Below are 19,228 nucleotides of genomic sequence, written 5' to 3'. Positions count from 1 at the left end.
AATATTCGATTTAATTTTCTATTTCTTTCGATTTTACTTTTTATCGCGTAGATTATACAATATCATTAACGAGCTATTCATTCGTTCGAAATTATTTATATATATATATATATATATATATGTATATATATATATATATATATATATATATATATATATATATTTTGTTTTTGTTTTGTTTCTCGAAAAATTAAACTTCAACTTTCTATCCTATCGTCGAACTTAACAAACAGAATTGGATTGTCAAGAAAATGGTCTTCTTATCGGTAATGTTCCTACGTTACGCTCGACGATGAGTAATATCTTCCTTTCTTGCACACATGCTGCCACACGAATTTGCTAGCCCGTTAGTCGAGCGTGTCATGCAAACCGAGCTACATCTTCGCGGAAGCGCTTGTCAGCAGTTTTCCTGGACTTTTGCCAAGACGTCTTCTTGTCCTTTCCGAAGACGTCGCGTCGAATAGACATCTTCTACGATGGATACGTACATAGTACGTACTACTTAACGTACTTAACATATGTACTAAAATGATGCAAAATTAACGCTTAAGAATTCTACGAGCTACTTCGCCAACTCGTTCAAAATTCATTGAAAACACTCGGAAGTAATTAAATTCTTCTTTTCTTTTCTTTCTTTCTTTTTTAAATAATCCAATACAATTTCGCATGTAAACTGACAAAATTTTTGACAATTCGAACAAATCGACGAAAGTAATCGTTTTTAAAAAGTGGACAATAAAAAAAAGGAAAGGAAGATAAAGCAAAAACATAAAGGTGACGTTAAAAACCTCTTTACGCAAACGTTCGACTCGATGGCGAAGCTCCAGCGATAAGCCTAAAGGGTGAAAATCTCTAGAATTAGGAACGATAGAAACTCATTAAAAGTTCTTCTTTGTTCCGATTTAGCGCGATGAATGAATGAATGAATGAAGAAGAGAAGAGAAATATGCTCGGCCATTAGCTCTTAGCCAACTCAACCGTTTTCATTCAATTTCACTCGTCAGTCGAAAAACAACAGCCGTTTGCCATCAGCACCATACCCTACCTCCCTTCTCCCAACATTCTTTAAGCTAAGAATATAAAGATTCTCTAAATTGAAAGGAAACGAGAACGATGGGTTTATTGCGACAATTAACCGTATTTCAAATCCTTATCTCTTTGTCGAATAAAGGTTGAATCGCGATGTAATTACTAAGAAATCGTTAACGAGAAAAACTCGATAATTCCGAAAATTCAATCCCCATTAAGATTCTAGTAAAGATCGTCTAATTATCAAAAGATTTCGTTCCTTTTTTCTTTTCTTTTTTGCTTTTCATTTTCTTTGATTCTAACGATTAACAGTTCTAACAATTTTAACAATTCTCTCAAAAAATCAAATGATATTCCAAGATTGAGAACAAACAATACGAAAGTGAACTATGCAAAACCGGAAAACTATTTTTCAAAAGTTTTCGGTAGTACTAACCGAATGGCAGTGAAAAGTAGATACGCTTACGTAAGAATGGAACGCTTGATAAATGTGAGTTTATTTCAATCCTCTTTACGTAGGAGGTGGTCAGGGTCGACGTTCACTAACCCAGATAAAACGACTTTGGTTCTTGGTATGGTATCTTCGGTTCTCCAGGGGTGTCGGAAGGAGGCGACGACTTAGGCGTGCGCGTACTATCTCTCTCATTCTCTCCCTCTTTCTCCCTCCCTCTCTCTCTCTCTCTCTCTCTGTCTTTCTCTTTCTCTTTCTCTTTGTCTTTGTCTTTCTCAAACACTCGTATCAACCCTCTTCATCGTCGCTTCGTTCGCACCCTCCGTTCTCTTTCCGTCTCCGTTCTTCCCACCCCTCTCCATCTCACTCTTGCCTGGCTTCGCGGTTACGGCTCGTACCCTCGAGTCGCTCGCTGAACAACCCTTAACGTTTCACTTAATTTCGTCGCCTCTATATTTTCCAATGCGAATTATATTCCCTATTATAAGAGCAGAGCAAATCAAAACGAATGGAAATGATTTAACATCGAGCACTCTGTAGTTCAAAAATTCTTTTGAGAAAACGAAAATTTTCGACTAAAGTATAACTTTTAAGGGAAGAAAAATTTGATAAGGGAACGCTTAGCGAAAGACCCGGATTTGGCGCGGTGGTCAGGGTCGTTCGTATCGATCAACTCGAAGAGATCTTGACTTTGGTCCTTCTTTAAAAAAAGTAGTGAGAAAGAGAGATGAAGAGACAGTCAGAGATAAAGATAGAGAAAAACAGAAAGAGAGAAAAAGAGAAAGAGTAAGAAATAGTACAGAGAGGGCGCGCGAGTTGCATGTGGTTTGCTTCCCACCCTCGGGAATCTATCCATTCTTGTTCCTTTTAAGTTCCAACCCCTCCATTCGTAGTCCATCTCTCTTGTACTCGTTTGCTATCGGCCTTAGGCGTTGTCGTCGTCATCGTCGGCGTCGTCGTCGGCGTAGTCGGCGTCGTCGTCGTCGTCCTCGTTGATTCTCTCTCTCTCTCTCTCCCTCCCTCTCCTTCTCTTTCACATCCCTCCGTTGAGCTCAACAGTCATCCCCCGTGGACGAACCCCGTTGTAAGCCAGGCAGCCACCCACCATCGTGCGGAGCGTCGGTCCGCGCACTCGTCCGGGGGTGGCGGCAAGTCCTGCCGGAGCCAGTGCCCGCGCGTCTTTCGCGATCAACGGACTGCGCGTACCAAAAACGGGGAGGTTCTCTTGCTCGCGTGTCAACCTTCGAAAGAGTCCGTGCCGTCCTTTATCTTTCAAACCTTCAAACCAATATCCCCTTCTCTTAATACCTTTAAATAATCTCAATCTGCTTTATCTTTCGTTTATTTTCTAAGGAAGAAAGAAAAAGAAAGAAAAAAAAGAAACTACCACCACCTTTCCCCCTACTCTAAATATGATTCTGCCAAAAAGGACGTTCCCTCGTTCCCTATTTGATGATATCGCGAATTACTTTTGAACTATACTCTTGAACGAACTAAAGTTAAGGCAAACCTTTTACTTAGTGCTAACTTTGATCGAAACGTTCAATATAGTGTTCGAAATGGACAATACACGAATGTACTACGGCCAAGTGATACGGATTAGGATAACGACAATGTTATTTATGTGAGCTTCCTGGAAAATCTGCAAACGAGAGAACGTTTCTCTCAAGTGAAAATTTGTGAAACTCCTGTGAGAGATATTTCGAAGGTATTTTTTTCGTTTGACCGATCGATCTCGTCGAGCGATACAACCCCTTTTGTTTAATTAAACGAATTTGGAAATATTATTCTAGAATTTATGTGGAAAAGTTTTCTTGCCTGATTCTATTCTTTTTATTCGTTCGTTAAAGTGTAATGCGGACCACACGATCGATCGTCTTCGAATGCGCTATGTGAAGAACAAATAGGCCTCGTGATTTGGAAGAACTATGCGAATTGTTCAATGCACGATAATTATGTTGCGCAGGACAAGATTGAGCAAGAGTGAGTGTTTAGTAAATTGATCGGACGAATGAACGAATGACACATCGGGCCTTCTTTCTTATATTCGTGATTTATGAGATTTTAAATATAAAAAGGACACTGGTTGACAAAACTTCAGGACAACATATAAAGTGATCGTGGTTACAGAATTCCTAGTGATGAAATTGAGACGTTCCTGATGTAAATCGCACAAGGTAGATCGATAAATATCACTTTGTTACAAATACATATATGTTTAAGGATTTTTTATACGATCGATTAACAAGATTATAACAGCTTATCATCATTATGCATTTAACATTTTAGCGAGGTTAGGTTACACATAACTTCAAATAACTCATCTATAATTAAACTACCATTAATGAACACGAAATCATTATCTCTCTCTCTCTATATATATATATACATACATATACATCTACGTATATACATATTACGTATATACATATATATATATATATATATATATATATATATATATATATATATCCTGTTTTGTTCGTTTTATGTGGTTATATATATTATACCATATAAGTCTTGATTCACCCTCGAAAGTCTACGAGAACTAGAATCGAGATAAAAATTTTCCCATTTCCATTGTATTTTTCTCGTCGTCTTCCTCGATCACGTCGGGATTCTAGACGAGACGACAGTCAAGGTCTAGAGGAAAAAGTTACAATGTTCTCCTATCATTAGTTACTCGATGACGAGTCACGCTTCGCTATGATGAAAATCACAATTGTACAAATTCTTTACGGAGAAAATCCGTACGAAATTTTTCTACATTTAAGCTACGAACATGAGTTTATATTTAAGCTACGAATGATGTATTGTTCGAAATCGCTTTTAAATGTTTTTCATAATATATATATATATACATATATATATATATATATATATGTTTTTCATATATCTTTTATCTTAACGTATACTTACATTTTCTTTATTTTTAAAATTCAAAACATATTTTAATTATTATAATATTTTATTTTTGTTTATATTTTATTTTTATTTTATTTTATTATGTTATTTATATTTTATTTTTTAATTATTATTATATTTTAATTAAGAAAAAAAACAATGTTAATTATACCCTTAGAAATATTAGATGGAACGTTAATTACGTTGCATTACATAAAACTAAACGTCAAATATCATACGTAAAATCTTTTGAACATTATCTAAAAGATTTTGTTTTTATTCCTATTTAAATGTTTTTTGATCTTTCTCCGTTCTCTATTCATCTTCCTTTTTTAATTGAACATTAATACGTGAACGTCAATGTAATGAATACGGTTAAATAAAATTCGTCGTAAATTCGATTCTTTTCATTTAAAAAAGAAAATGGAACGTATTTAAAATACTTTGCCAGTTGTATGCTAAAACTGCATTTAATGACTCAAGGAATCACATAATATTAAAAATATTATTCTTTATTCAAATGTAATATGTCTTTTAGAAAAACAGTAACAAAATCGCGGTTTTTTATTTTTTCGACAGGCATAAACATACTTCGAAAGAAGAAAAATATAACAAATTCCTTTGTAACTTTAGCATGGTATTTTTGTGAAAAAGAATTATTAAAAAAGGAAAGAAATATTACTTTAAAAAAGCATCAAAGGTAGTACACAATTCCTCTCGACAAACTTTGCTTCACGCTTAAAACTAAAAAACGATTTTAAAACGATTTAAGTCAAGAAGTGTAAAATGTTCGTTAAAAAGAATATAAAGCCGATATTTTTCTTTTTTCTTTTTTTTTTTTTTGACGAGCAAAAAAAAATAAAATGTTAATAAAGAAAACGTTTTCAATGGTAAATGAGTATGTAGAACAGTTACATGAGAGAAGAAAAAAAATTGAAAAAAAATAAAAATAGAAGAAATTTAAAAGGAAACGAGATAAATAATATACGGTTTTACACCTTCTGGGATAAAGGCAAGCATTTTTCTAACTTTCAAATTACATTCCTTTCTTTTCTTACACGTTAGATGAAGGAGCGAAACAACATGAACTTTTCCCTTAGTTTGTCGAGCATACCCTTCGTGTTTTACACATTTCTCTTCCTCGAGTTAGATGATTTATTCCATATCGACCAAAAATATAGTTTCGTGAAGTACGTAAATATACATTTTTGTACATATCTATATATGTATGTATGTATGTACATACGTACATATGTGTATATACGTATATGTATATGTATATATGTACATACGTATATATGTATGCACATACACACATACATAGATATGTGTGATCAATTACTTAAGAAGATGTTATTATCAAAAGGTGTTAGATAAAGTATATATTCACTGCTCACAATTTATATATATATATACATATTATATATATGTAAATATATATATATATATGTGTGTGTGTATGTGTGTGTGTGTGTATGTGTGTGTGTGTATGTGTGTGTGTGTATATATATATTTTCTAAGAGACACAAAAAAGAGAATGAGTTGAAATAGAAGTTTAACCAGTTAAGAAGATAGACCTGTAGATTTTTAAGAACAAAGAGAGAAAGAGAGAGAGAGAGAGAGAGAAGTTAGACATTTCACTTTGTCGAAGATAAAAGCTTAATCGTTATTACCAAGAGTCGGCCTACTTTCATTTACGATCTAAGACAGTGCCAGTCGCAGTCCGTTAATTCCACTTGATCGTAAAGCCGGCAAAGGGACAACGCTGTTCACTTTTTATCGTCGAAAAAGTAAAGCGTAGTTACTTTCTCTCTCTCTCTCTCTCTCTCTCTCTCTCTCTCTCTCTCTCTCTCTCTCTCTCTCTCTTAAATTCTTCTTGGTTCCCCCGAGACGAAAAGCACCCCTCGTTCTCGAACTGTACGGACTCAGAGCTTTAAAAGCCTCGCCTCGGCCCGATTTCTATTCCCGCGGACGATAAGCTTCGTTAGCAGCTGTTCCGCCTCAAGAGACTCGTGAGTTCTCTCTGAATATCTTACATCCGGAATTGCTACGTTTCGTATCCTCCAACTCAGCTATCTTCTCAGCTTTACTAATAACTTTCTATATTTCTTAGACAACGTATTATTCGGCACCATTCTACTCTCTTTATCGCTCGTATGATTTTTAAAAGATCTGAATGATCGATTTGGTTTTTTGAGAAAAAAACCAAAAAAAAGAACAAATCGAAATTTCTTCAAAATGCAATATCGAAACGAGTTCAAAACGAGAAGAAAAGTATCCGACGAACTTGTCAATGCGATTACATGGTCACTCGATCGAAAGGTTTTCGCGCGTGCGCATTTACGCATTTAAGGCCACGCGTGGAAGCTTCGAAGGGCAAACAAACGTAGCGCGGCGAGAAGCAAACTTGGCTCTCTTGCTAAATTGGGTTAACACGAATCCCTTTACAATTTACGCTGTGCGGGCTAACTCTAATAGTAGAATCGTATGAGGTCAACACTAGATTCTACTCGATCCTTAAGAAGAAGCACGTTTTTGAATGACATTGAAAGAGAAAGAGAGAGAAAGAGAAAGAGAGAGAGAGAGAGAGAAACTTTTCTCTCTTTTTCTTTCTTTTTTTTTTATATACTAGACATTCGCTTCTGATTTCACTTCTTTGAGAGAAGATAACAAGTGTAAAAATAATCTGTTCAGGTTTAACACCTCGGCAGATTAGTTTGGCATAAAAATCGTCTTCATACTTTTTACTTTAATTAAATTTTGGATCTGTTGAATGTCATAAAAAAGATCTTGAAAATAAAATGGCACTAGGTGTGTTAATTTTCTTCATATTTTTCATTTTCTTTTTCGTTTCTTTTTTGTTCATCCTTTTCGATATACTTTTCACTTCTAATAAAAGAATAGTTCTCTTTCATGTTTCTTTTATATCAAAGATCTAACAAACTCGAGATACCGATTCTCTCACTAAGACCAAAAAGATATCGAGTTAAGAGGGAGTGTCCTTATCTTATAGTCGGGATCGTCTCGAAGGTCGAAAACGCTTTTCGAAGGATACTCCTTTATAAATAACAAAGCGATCCTTTTGACATTCCTCTGAGATAAAGATAGTACCGAGAGCACACTGAATTTTCTCTTTTTGCTCTCATAGAGAAAACGCGCCTTTGGGAATGGACTTGATAGTATGCGTGATTTCACCCTAGAGATATCCCGCTACTTCCTCGTGTTATCAGAAGGATAACAATGAACTTCTTTTACATAAGAACACGCTTAATACGCGTACTCTAGCTATCGCACGTACTATGCATATTCAGACGATATGCAATTGAATTTTTACAGAAATATGTTTAATTCGTTAAAATTGTCAATATTGTTTCATAAAGAGATATCAAATGGATAATGAAGTACACTTACTTGTTATTTTTTTTTTCATTTCTTTTTTCTTTTTTTTCATTTTAATCGTAAGTTAGTATTCAGATACATTTTGTACTCAAGGGAAGAAATCGATAACTTCAATTGCACTTTGCGTGCTGCTATGCGCTTTTCCGTCTACAAAAAGTAGGTCTCTCGATTAGATATTCTACCATCATACCGTCTTTATAATGAGATTACTTACTTCACTCGTCTGTCCTCTACTTCGAAAGTTTAACTTATATTTGACGATACAACATTTGTATTTTTCTTATTGAAACAAATTCGTTAGTAGAATCGTTAACATTGTTCTCTTTTCTTTTTATGATCGTCAAACAAATTATTCATTCAGAAAATTTGAATACGTTTGCTAAATGTTTAATTGACGAATTTCTCGTATTTTACTATCCGATATAATTGCTACATGTGTACTTATCTGAATACGCATGTGAATACGCATATATTTGAAATAAAAGAAAAAGAAAAAATAAAAAAAGGATTTATTCCATTCGTATTCCTTTAATAAGAATTACGTACCTATGATATATTTCCGATTAAATTACGAGACTTGTATCCTACGTAGGATACAAATCAACGACCGAGAATTTAATTCATGCGCGACTCGAAAGAATCGATCACTTGTGTAATTTCGTAAACTAATCGTGCGTTGTTTCCACGCAATTTATTTTTAACGAACGAGGGCGAAATCGCAGCTATGTCATTTTTATCGCTAACGGGAGAAATCAATTTGACTTATATTCTGAAGTTGACAAAAAATAACGAACGATGATTAAAGGGAAGAAATTAACACGTTTTTTGATAACGTCATCATGGTTTTTTGAAAAATTTACGATCAAGTTATTGTAGATACACGACTGTCCAGATTGAAATGCTTCAATTTAAAAATACGAACCTTTTATTTCGACTATTAAAATGATCGATCGAAATGTTCGATAAACGTAAAAATTGTTCCTATCCTGATTGCAGGCTTAAAGCAAGATGGACGATCGCGTGGCCCGGAAGAACGTTCACGTAGGTCGATGGATCTTCGTTAGCGCGTAATTTTCTGTGAAAGTGTTAACATAGCCGTGTATCGCGTGCATACGTTCGTACGCTTTGCCGAGTTTTTTGCTCTCTTCTCTACGAACGTGTGTCAAGCAGAAACAATGCTGTAATCGTGCAGCTGCGAAGCGAGCTCACGTCGGACATGATGGCACTGTTGTTCGCCGTAATCGTCATCCTGGTCACCACTGCCATGTCGCTGCCACCTGTCATCAGAATCGGTAAGTTTAGTCTTTAATGAACATGATACGTAACTAAACGTGGCAGAAAAAATTAAAAGAGTTAATACAATTTCAATAGTTGAAAGATCATTAAATACGATGAACGTTATTTACACGCTAAAATTGCTAATGATATGATGTAAATATAAGAAAACAAAAAATAAACCTGATAAGTTTATAATTAACCATTATGTTCTTGCGTGCTTTAACAATAATGGGCTTTCTATGAACATAGTATATTATTGATGATTTAATGTACGATAAAGTACTGAGCGCTTCTTCATTTTATTTTACCTGATATTCTTTTTTTATATGATCGTTAGCGTAAATTTTTTCAATGGCATATATACGTATGCGTTATTCGTATCTGAGTGAGCATCCATTCTTTGAGAGAAGTTATATACGATTGTTCAGAACAAAAAGGTTGACAAAGGTATATAAAACAAAAACGAAACTACATATATACGCCTTTCTTCACCGACAACTCGTGTTAGACCGAGGATTTCCTAACACAACCGATGCGTATATGTTTTGTTTTTAAAACAAAAAAGCTAACCAGGAACTGTACAAGCACCGAACAGGAATCGAACAGGAACCGAACGCATTCTATCCTGTTACCAAAATAAAAAAAAGCCGAAACCCACAACTGAGATACTAACAAATGGTTTTCGTGTCCACAAAACCAGACTATGGACAAAACCGGACTTAGTCCAAAATTTATGATTACGATTCTCGTCGATAAAATACGAAGATGGAAATAACAAAGTAGCTTCAATATCTTAATTGGAGCAACAATATCGTTGTATTAAGTCTGATAGTGATATAAAAACTGCGAACAACTAACTAACTGTACAAAGAGCACATGTCAAAGTTTTAAATAAATGTTCGGCTTCATTAAATTAACAGTATCTTCGGCGATCTCCACTTTGAAGCGAATAAATCGAGCTCGAACAAACCACGCTCGAGTAAGCAGCGAAAGCTTCCGAATTTAATCGGAAGCTTTATCTGTGAACACTCATCGAGAGGTGTCTTTAATTTCTCATCTAGCTCAATAATGATCATCGGACAAAACGGAAGATAGAATATGGACATTTTATTGCACAAATTAAATGATTTCCTCTAATGAAATGTCTTCTTTTTTATTTTTGTTTTTTTTTTCTTATATAATGAATGAAGTATACAAAGAAACCTAGTAACTTTGGAAATGAATTTTTTAAAGGGATATAAAAATATTCCGAACATTGTATTATTCGAATTAAACTTAGACAAAGATAGAAGAAAAGCCGTTTGTAAAAGTTTCAAGAGAATATTATAATTCTGTCACGTGTGATACCGTCGTTCTCCCTTCAGTACCTTCCGCATGTCTTGCGAAAAACGCATTTCCTCATAAAACTTCATGAATATTTTCAAAGTTTTTCCATGGCATTTTTCACTTATTCGTCCTGACATCTTTCCAATAAATATGCTAAAGAATTCTTTAACGAAAAAATGAATTTTCTTTCTTCCTTCTAAACCAACAAAATTATTTGGAGAATTTTTAAAATGCAACAAAACTAAATTCTATGCGTAAATAAAAAAAAAAGAGAAGAGAAGAAAGAAAATTTGACTTTTCTCTTTTTTTTTCTCTTTTATTTTTTCTTATCTTTAAACCTACCAACAAACCAGAGAATTATTATAATTCCGGCGCCGTAGTGGCAATTTTGTCATGTATAAGCGGCACGCGAGCTCGGCTATCCGCTCGTAAAATCCATGCTTAATAAAGTTCTCAATGGCATGCCGTGAGCGGTAGCGAACCTCCGTCGTAGTAACAGCATTAAGGATTTATAACTCGATGTCGTGATACGAAGAATTTTAATATACTTAAAAGCTCTACGAAGATACGGTTACTCATTGTCAACCAAAGTCGCGCAGTATTTCGATTGTGCTAATAAGACGACTTTCTTTCGTCAATGCATTCGAAATTTGTGCCTAAGTTCTTTTATCCATTTCCACGTTTATCAGTTATTGAAGAAATGAAAAAAGAAAAAAAAACAAGGAAAGAAAAAGTATTGCTCGTTGAATTCTGCATTCAAATGTTATCTATGCGAAATAATTATCGACTTCTATAAAAGAGAGAGAGAAAAAAAAAGAAAAAGATCAAAATGCAATACTAATAAAATTTCATAAACGTAAAAGTGCAGAACAGAGATTGATAGAAGACTCTTATCTTTCCTTCGAATAACACCATAGAGTTTCCATTAAAATTCTGTGCTAAATTATGCCGAGTGACTCTTCCATGGTTATTACCGATTCCTTCTTTACATAGAATATTTCAAGTAATATTTTCATACTGAAAGCTTTTTTCTTTCTCATTTAATTTGGTTCTTTTTTTCTTTCACTCTCTCTCTCTCTCTCTCTCTCTCTCTCTCTTTCTCTCTCTTTATCTATCTCCCTTTCTGTTTTTTACTTTTTTCTTTTTTACCGTGACTTTGTCATAGCAATTTTATCTTCGATAATCGATGAAGAACAATAACCACGTTCGCAATCTTCAGAGAAAAGTTGATCGAAAGACAAAATCGCGGTAGAATCAACGGTGGTCGAGAGAAGAAGCAAACTCGGCATTTTCTTTTTTATCCGGTATATATCGCGTACGGAGGCACCTTTTAATTTCTTCTTGAGAACGTATCTATAAGCGAACGATGGAACACGACATAAATTATTCAATTTTTAACCTAGAATCTGGCAATCGAAGTCGATACTTTTCATGCAAATGTCGAAGCCTCTTCTTGTCATATTTCATCCAATCTTGGCAACTGATTGTCAAAGTTCATAATATCTGGTTACCTCTTTAAGATGAAGTGAGAGAGAGAGAGAGAGAGAGAGAGAGAGAGAGAGAAAGAGATAGCGCCATTATTACTCACACAGGTACAAGAAGATCTACTTATATAGAGACGAAACAACTTAATATACGAACTCTGAGTCATGGTTTTAGAATTCTGAGGAGGTAAGTATAGATTTAGGCCTTGATTCATATGATACATGCCTACCCATATATATATAGATATACAATGCGCGCGCACATTCATTTAAAATTATATATCTTTTTTTTATACATAAACATGCTCTCATATTCATTCTATTTACTTAAAAGAACAGGAAAGAGAAATAATTTTTGTCATTTTCGCAACATCACAATTTTCTTCTTCGTATCGAAGCTCAAAGAAAAAAGCTCGAAAGATTTATTTTTTTCAAAGGTTCTTAATAATGTCATTTTAACGAGAAACGTTTCACACGATTAGTCTCGCGAATTGCACGTTTACAACTTCAATGAAGAGGAGGAGCTTTAAACAACGTTATCGCGAATAATTTATTAGAACGACGCGATAATACGCTGGCCGTAATCTCTAACTAGGGTCGTTAACGCGAACGATCGACTCTCGGTGTAGAGTCGAGACGAAACGAATATACGAGGATTACATTAATGAGATTTTCCTACGAATAATGTAATCTCGGAGGTGTGACAAAGGCGAACGAAAGCTAGAGATCTACCGACCTATCCTCGATATTGAACATTTTTAATTTCAAACTATCGTTACTTTTCGAACTAATAACTAAGAATAATAAAAAAAAAGGAAAGATAAAAATATAAATATCTCTGTTGAACAATTTTAAAGTAATAACAATGGTAGAATACGAACGATTTTATACTAAAAAAAATGTTGATATGAACAACGAAAATTTGGTGAGTTAACTATGCGATAAAATCGAAATTTTCATATTCCGATAAGGATTATCGTTGATAGAGATTCTTTTGTCAAGGAACTCGACAAAGAATTTTCATATCGAGAAGGAAATGCCATATAAGAAAATAAGAGAAAAATGAATTGAACGATTTGCCTGTTTATATCATTTCCTGATGGTAAAGTGACAATTTTTAAATTTTCGGTTCGAATCCTTCCGTTTTTCCCTTGAAAATTTCCATGACAAATATGTTTTACGGAAAGACAGCGTAATGGATATATACAAAAGAGCGAACCAATATTTTTTCCTTTTTTTTACTGTCAAATAAATCGAAGCAGTGTGCAATCCATACGATCGATTGCAAAAACTTAGTCGTAGTATTGATTCGATTCTAGAACGAAATCTAGATCGATGTTTACCTTCTTTCATAGGAATCTTCTATCTTCTCTCTCTCTCTCTCTCTCTCTCTCTCTCTCTCTCTCTCTCTCTCTCTCTCTCTCTCCCTATTTTTTCTTTTTCCCTTTTTTCTTTCACCGTTTTACGGCGGAAAGATGGGTGCTTACGGAGAAGGAAAGACGAACGGGTCTACTCTAACTCCACAAACAGGATCGTTTTATTTGAAATGTTCTCGTGGTCACCGCCCACGAAATTTTGTCTCCGACATTTATTACGATAAAAAAAGGAATCCCTTTGGCCTAAGAATGTTTGTGGATCGAAGAATGTTTGCTCTTCTACTACTATATAACAATATATAGATATATTATACGACAATACGACATTCGCATATTCTGACTCTTCATTCATCGCATGTCATCAAATATGTACATGAACGTAGAAATTTAATCGGTCGAAATCTTTATATGTAATGAAGAACCTTTATATACAATGATGAATTCATACGTCTAAACCGAAAGGAGCTGAAGCTATCGGAATCTTCTTGACAACCAGATGCGGGTGTACGTAATCCTTCTCTTATATCTGACGTGAGAATTTGCACGAAAGAATTTCGTACTGGTTCGATGGAGTTCAAATCTTGACTCTCTAATTCGTATATCTTCTTTATAATAGGAATTTTTAAATGAAAATATTTTTCTTTTTTTTTCTCTCTTTTTTTTTGGTTAAAAATAAATACGACAATCATCTGACGTGTTAAATGATTCAAATAAATAGAAATATGCCTCGTACAAATAATGAGAAATTATGGACGATCTGATTAAGAAGTGGCATGGATAACACAGAAGATTAACAACTATTGAATCAATACGAAGAGTGACTAGTGAAGAACTAAATTTGATATCTTCTTTTATAAAAGAAGAAGGATAGGGTTAGCAGGCTGATATTGTCGGGCGGGGTGTGGAACAAGTAGTCATTTCGGCGATGAGATCAGCCTGTCGAACTCTGCGCCATGTTCTATTTGTCCGACCGGAATAAAAGCTTTCAATCGCGATGGAAAATCCTTTTTCTGGATCTTCGATATATCCAGCTTTCGTCCTTCGAAGATTGTGGTCAACAAGAAAGTCTCTAGTATATCTCATACAATTTTTCACAATAATACCTTTCTTTTTACTTTTATAATTTTATTGGATAGACATATTGTAAGATAATATAAATAATATAAAAAATCATAATATGTTGAAATATATATATATATTTTATATTATTTTGAATAAATAATTTTAATGATGTCGTTTATTTATATAATTATTCCTTTTAACAATTAACAATCAGCCCTTACGGTCATTCATCCTTCTCCCGGCAAATCTTCTTACATCGATCAATGATTAAAAAGGGATTAGCAAACTACCAACTTCTCTCCCAGAGATCCATTATTGAGTAAGAAAGAAAGAGGGCGGGAGAGGGAGGGAGAGAAAGAGAGAGGGAGATTAAAGAAAGGAACGAATTGTCCTTTCGTCTCAAAGATTCTCCTTCTGAAACATCTGCTCTTCATTATCTTCGTTGCCAAGCCTACCAAAAATTTGATTTTTCTATAAACGAAAATGAAATTACGTTTGAGGCAACTTAAGTACTTACTTGAATCAGAAAAAATTCAAAAACTCTGACCGCGTTAAAATATACTTGACAAATCTTGAAGAGAAAAAAAAGAATAAATAAATAAATGCAAGGGAATTTGTCGATGATTTTTTCCTTTGCATTGCATCGAATGCAATACGCTCGATGAGAGTTAACGTCCCGTGTTTGTTGTTTCACTAAAACTATGTAGTCGAGTAGATATCTCATACTTAATTCCAATAGGTTTTAATTGTGAAACTCTTCTCCAATCAAGCCTCTTCGATCTGATAGAAAAGTGGAACGCGCTAATGAAATCAAGTATCTCTCTTCGACGTATTGCACTTCCAGTATTCTAACAACATTTCTTCCAATTACTCAACAGCTTAACGCGTTTTTATTAACAATTTTTATATTAACATTAATATTAAGGATTTATATTAACAAACGAAAAATCATGTCTAAATTTTCTATGTTTTGAAATAACATGTTGATTCCTTGAGAAAAAAAACATTTATTAATTTTTTCAAGATGTTCGAGAATAATAAAAATCTTCCAACATTTTTACCTAAAAACAAAAAAAACAACTAAGATAAAAATAAAAATCAAAACTGCATTATAAAATTTACATTTTTAAATTAATAATGGGATATATGTGTATAATATTGTATAATAAACAAATTATCATATTAAACTTGATAACGAAGTAAGATAACGCATTAATTAGATCGTTTTAACGCATTAATTAAAAGAAATAATAGAAACTTTGTGATTGCAGTTTGAAAGCTCGATAACTATAGTCGGTAACAATTCGCAATCCAATCAAGGACTTATATTTCAGCTTCCCATCGTCGTCGGTTAAATCCTTCAGAATTCAAAGATTTTCTCTCACTTTTTCTTTCTTTTTGACAACACTTTTCATCATTTTTCATCCATGACGTATTTCTTCATTTTATAAAACTCATTGTTAATGAATTAATGTTCTATCAACGTCAAAATTATGTCGACATAATTCTTAAACATAGTAAAAACTTTGAAATTATTTCAACATTGCAAGTTAGTTGAATGAATCGAATGTTAATAATATTCCTGAGAATAGATTCGTCAAAATATTATGGTATTGATTTCATATCGTTATCGAAACTCGCCATCTTCCAAATTATCTGTCCCTTTCTCTCTCTCTCTCTCTCTCTCTCTCTCTCTCTCTCTCTCTCTCTCTCTCTCTCTCTCGATACACTTTCAAAACTATCTCATCGATCGTACATTTCCTGCGAACTTGTTTACTCCTCTTTGAACGTGCATCTCCATGGACCACAAGTTTCCCTTTTCTTCTTTCGTCCGATGACCGAAAAGAAAGCTATGCCGTTAAGTTAAGGAAACCAATAAAAACTTCCTTCTTCAGCTCGTGAGAATATTTACAAAGAAGAAAAGATTCTTTTTTATAAAAAAAGAAAAAAAAAGAGAGAGAGAGAGAAAATCTAATAGTCAGTCGAAAAGAATCTAGGTTCGAAGTATTCGATTCATTTTAAGACAAGGTACATCAACAGTTGATGTTGGAAAAAAGTAAAATATTAGAAAAAGAATTGGATACGGTTGAGGATCGTAAAAATGGCGTCGGATCAAACGAATAGCTGTGGTATACAGGTGGCTCCATAATTTATACTTTATCGTCGGCATCGCAACGCACGTGCGTTCTTTTTGCTTCCGCGATTCCAGGCTAGGTCATAAAATTGTTTTACCGCTCCCGCGGGTGTCCGAGCTCTGTATGTAGCATAGTGAAACCGATTCGATGGAGAATGAGATAGGAAAAGAGAAAAAATATGTGTATGTATATTTGTGTGTGTGTGTGTGTGAGAAAGAGAGAGAGAAAGAGAGAGAGAGAGAGAGAGAGAGAGAGAGAGAGAGAGAGAGAGAGAAGATAAAAAGGGAGACTGACTCTCGTTGTCAAGAGGGAAAAAAGAGACAAGCATTCCCTCCGTTAGTTTGTTCATTGGTCCGTTCGGTCGTCATTAGTCCGAATGTCGACGAGTCCAACCTAGAACAGAGTAAATACGATGAACACCTGCTCTATCTATGCGAGTGATCAGCTGTGAATTCGATCGATTCGTCGAAATTTCCACTTGTTTCATTTGATTTCACAGTTTGACTACTTTCTATCGAAGGAATCGAACCTCCCTATATAAATATTTTCCTCTTTGTTGTTAATATTGAGTTTGACAAGATAAATCAAATATCCTTAGAATTTTTCCATTGATTTATTTTTAAAATAAAAAATTAAGTAACATAGTATAATGTTATGACTATATCCGAAAATTTTTCTCTAAGGAATCTACGATTTTAAATATTGCAATTCTTTGTACGTACAACATGGGTCAGGGCGATATTTCACGAAACACGGGATTTAAATACAAGTAGAAGTGAAAAAACAGTAGAATAGGATCGCGAGGATTTATTCGCGTTGGCGGTACGAATTATTTCCCACAGCTGTCAAAGCAGCCGCAATTTACAACTTATTTTGCATTGTCGTAGGCTCCGATTTTGCTTGAAGATTGAAATTTCAATTAATTCTTAACTTAATCACCTTTAACGCACAAAATATTCACGTTTAAAAATTTATCAAAGAATATTTTATTGAACAATATAGTAATAATAAAACAAAACAAAAATATAATACATATATTCGTGTATCTACCATTTAGATACATTTCGTACGAAATCGTAGAAATCCATTGTGAAAATTATAAACCATTTAGATAAAATTGATGGAAAAATAAAACCTTTTCCAGAAAAACGAAAATTATATTGTGTGACGTATATTCAATTACAGGGATATAAAGATTTGAAAATCATTACAAAAGAAAATCTAACGCCTATATACGATATTGTGAATGTTTTTGATTCCATGCTCAGTTCCGTCGTACAGTTTGTAGGATTTACAATCGGTTTGATTAAATTTTGGTTTAATCCCACGGATTCCCCCCCTTCTCTCTCTCTTTCTCTTTCTCCTTCTCCCTCTCTCACTCTTACTCTCTCTATCGCGAAAGGAATTATTTGCCAACAATTCCCGTCCGAGATCCACTAGCTTTCGATTTAATCTTCCTCTCTCTCTCTCTCTCTCTCCCTCTCTCTTTTCGTCACTCTTACTCTCTTCCTCTTTCGATTGTGTCGATTCTCTCTCATGTTTCCTCTCAACTTTCCTCTACGTCCCTCTTCGACACCGGCGCCATAGGATCTTTGCAAACTGGCCGAATGAAATTATGTGTCGCACAATGGAAATCGATCATAAGGATGTTTGCGTCATAATATTAAAATCGATAGAGACGATAACCTATAAACAAATTTTGTCCTCTCTTTCACAAACTCTTTTTTAGAAAAAGAAAAAAAATTGACATCGTTCAAAGCTATTTCATATATGAACTTACAATAATTTTATTTCCTTCATCTAAAGGCGAAAGATGAAATGCGCATGTATTCTTATCGTTGAAGGTTAAAATCACCGTTTAAGACCTCTTTAAATAATCGCTCAACGAGGCCATTAAAAATTTGCAATTTTCATTTTAATTCGAGGTAAACTTTCCTCAACGAAAGCGAATACTCTCATTCCTTCAAGGATCTTTTTTAAAGCAAGCAATATTAGATTAAAGAGTAGATATAATGACTGCTTCGAAGAAGAATTCAATTCGCAAAGTAACTCATAAGAGTTCTTATCTTTATCTAACTATAACTTTGAACTAACGAAAAATAATGTCTCGATTATACTGAGAAAGTTATTTCTTTCGTTATTTATTAACTACGAAATTAGTGTTCTAAGTTCTAAATTAGTAGTACACATTCGACACTCTATTAAAATCAAATTCCTCGGTTGAGAATTTTGATAATCGATAGCGCAAATCTGATCACGAAAATCCTCATCTTATGATGCACGATTTCAAATTAACTCCGATGAATTTACTGTATCTATTTATGTAAATATATATAAATATATATATATATATATATATATATATATATATTTAAATTAAACAAATAAATACGTCGTCACGGTCATCATTAGGTAATTCAGCAATATTTATATTTTAATTTACCCGATTGTAGGTTCACGAGAATATTCTTTGCATTTTACATACGGCACTGTTAATCTATCTGTTCATTATTCGAATTAACAAAGATCAATTTTCAACGTTGGTCCCTTAATGGAGTAGAAGGCCATTTCGAAACATGGCCACGATGTTGATCTCCCACCTTGAATAGCTCCCTTGAAAGGAAGCTCTCGTGATCATTAAAGGGATTTTGCTTCGCCACAGGAAATTTCCACGGTGAAGAGACGAAAGGAAAGTGAGGACCGTAGTCCGTTGATGTTTCATTTGCATAGACCCCGTGCTCCGGCTAATAATGCTAGCTTCGATTCGACCGATAGTCCGCGGCC

General features: G+C 34.0%; 1 protein-coding gene across 9 annotated transcripts in view; it reads left to right on the top strand.

Moving 5' to 3' along the window:
* The first annotated feature begins 364 nt into the window (after nucleotides 1–364).
* The window catches only part of LOC124426630 (glutamate receptor ionotropic, kainate 2), an 86,718-nt gene continuing 67,854 nt past the window's right edge, over nucleotides 365–19,228 (top strand). For 8 of the 9 annotated variants that reach the window (XR_006942770.1, XM_046968544.1, XM_046968546.1 and 5 more), the window contains exons 1-2: nucleotides 2,538–3,657; nucleotides 8,780–9,075. Coding sequence is in view for 8 of the 9 variants with exons in the window: in XM_046968544.1 (XP_046824500.1) it covers nucleotides 9,000–9,075 (76 nt within the window). In the remaining variant the exon portion in view is untranslated. Of the gene's footprint in view, nucleotides 492–2,537; nucleotides 3,658–8,779; nucleotides 9,076–19,228 lie in introns of those variants that run through there. The other variant, XM_046968545.1, reaches the window with a different exon arrangement.

This window comes from Vespa crabro, chromosome 9 (genome assembly GCF_910589235.1).
Source record: "Vespa crabro chromosome 9, iyVesCrab1.2, whole genome shotgun sequence".
NCBI lineage: Eukaryota > Metazoa > Arthropoda > Insecta > Hymenoptera > Vespidae > Vespa > Vespa crabro.
The sequence above is the reverse complement of the archived record's forward strand: the minus strand, read 5'-3'. Positions and strand labels throughout refer to the sequence as shown.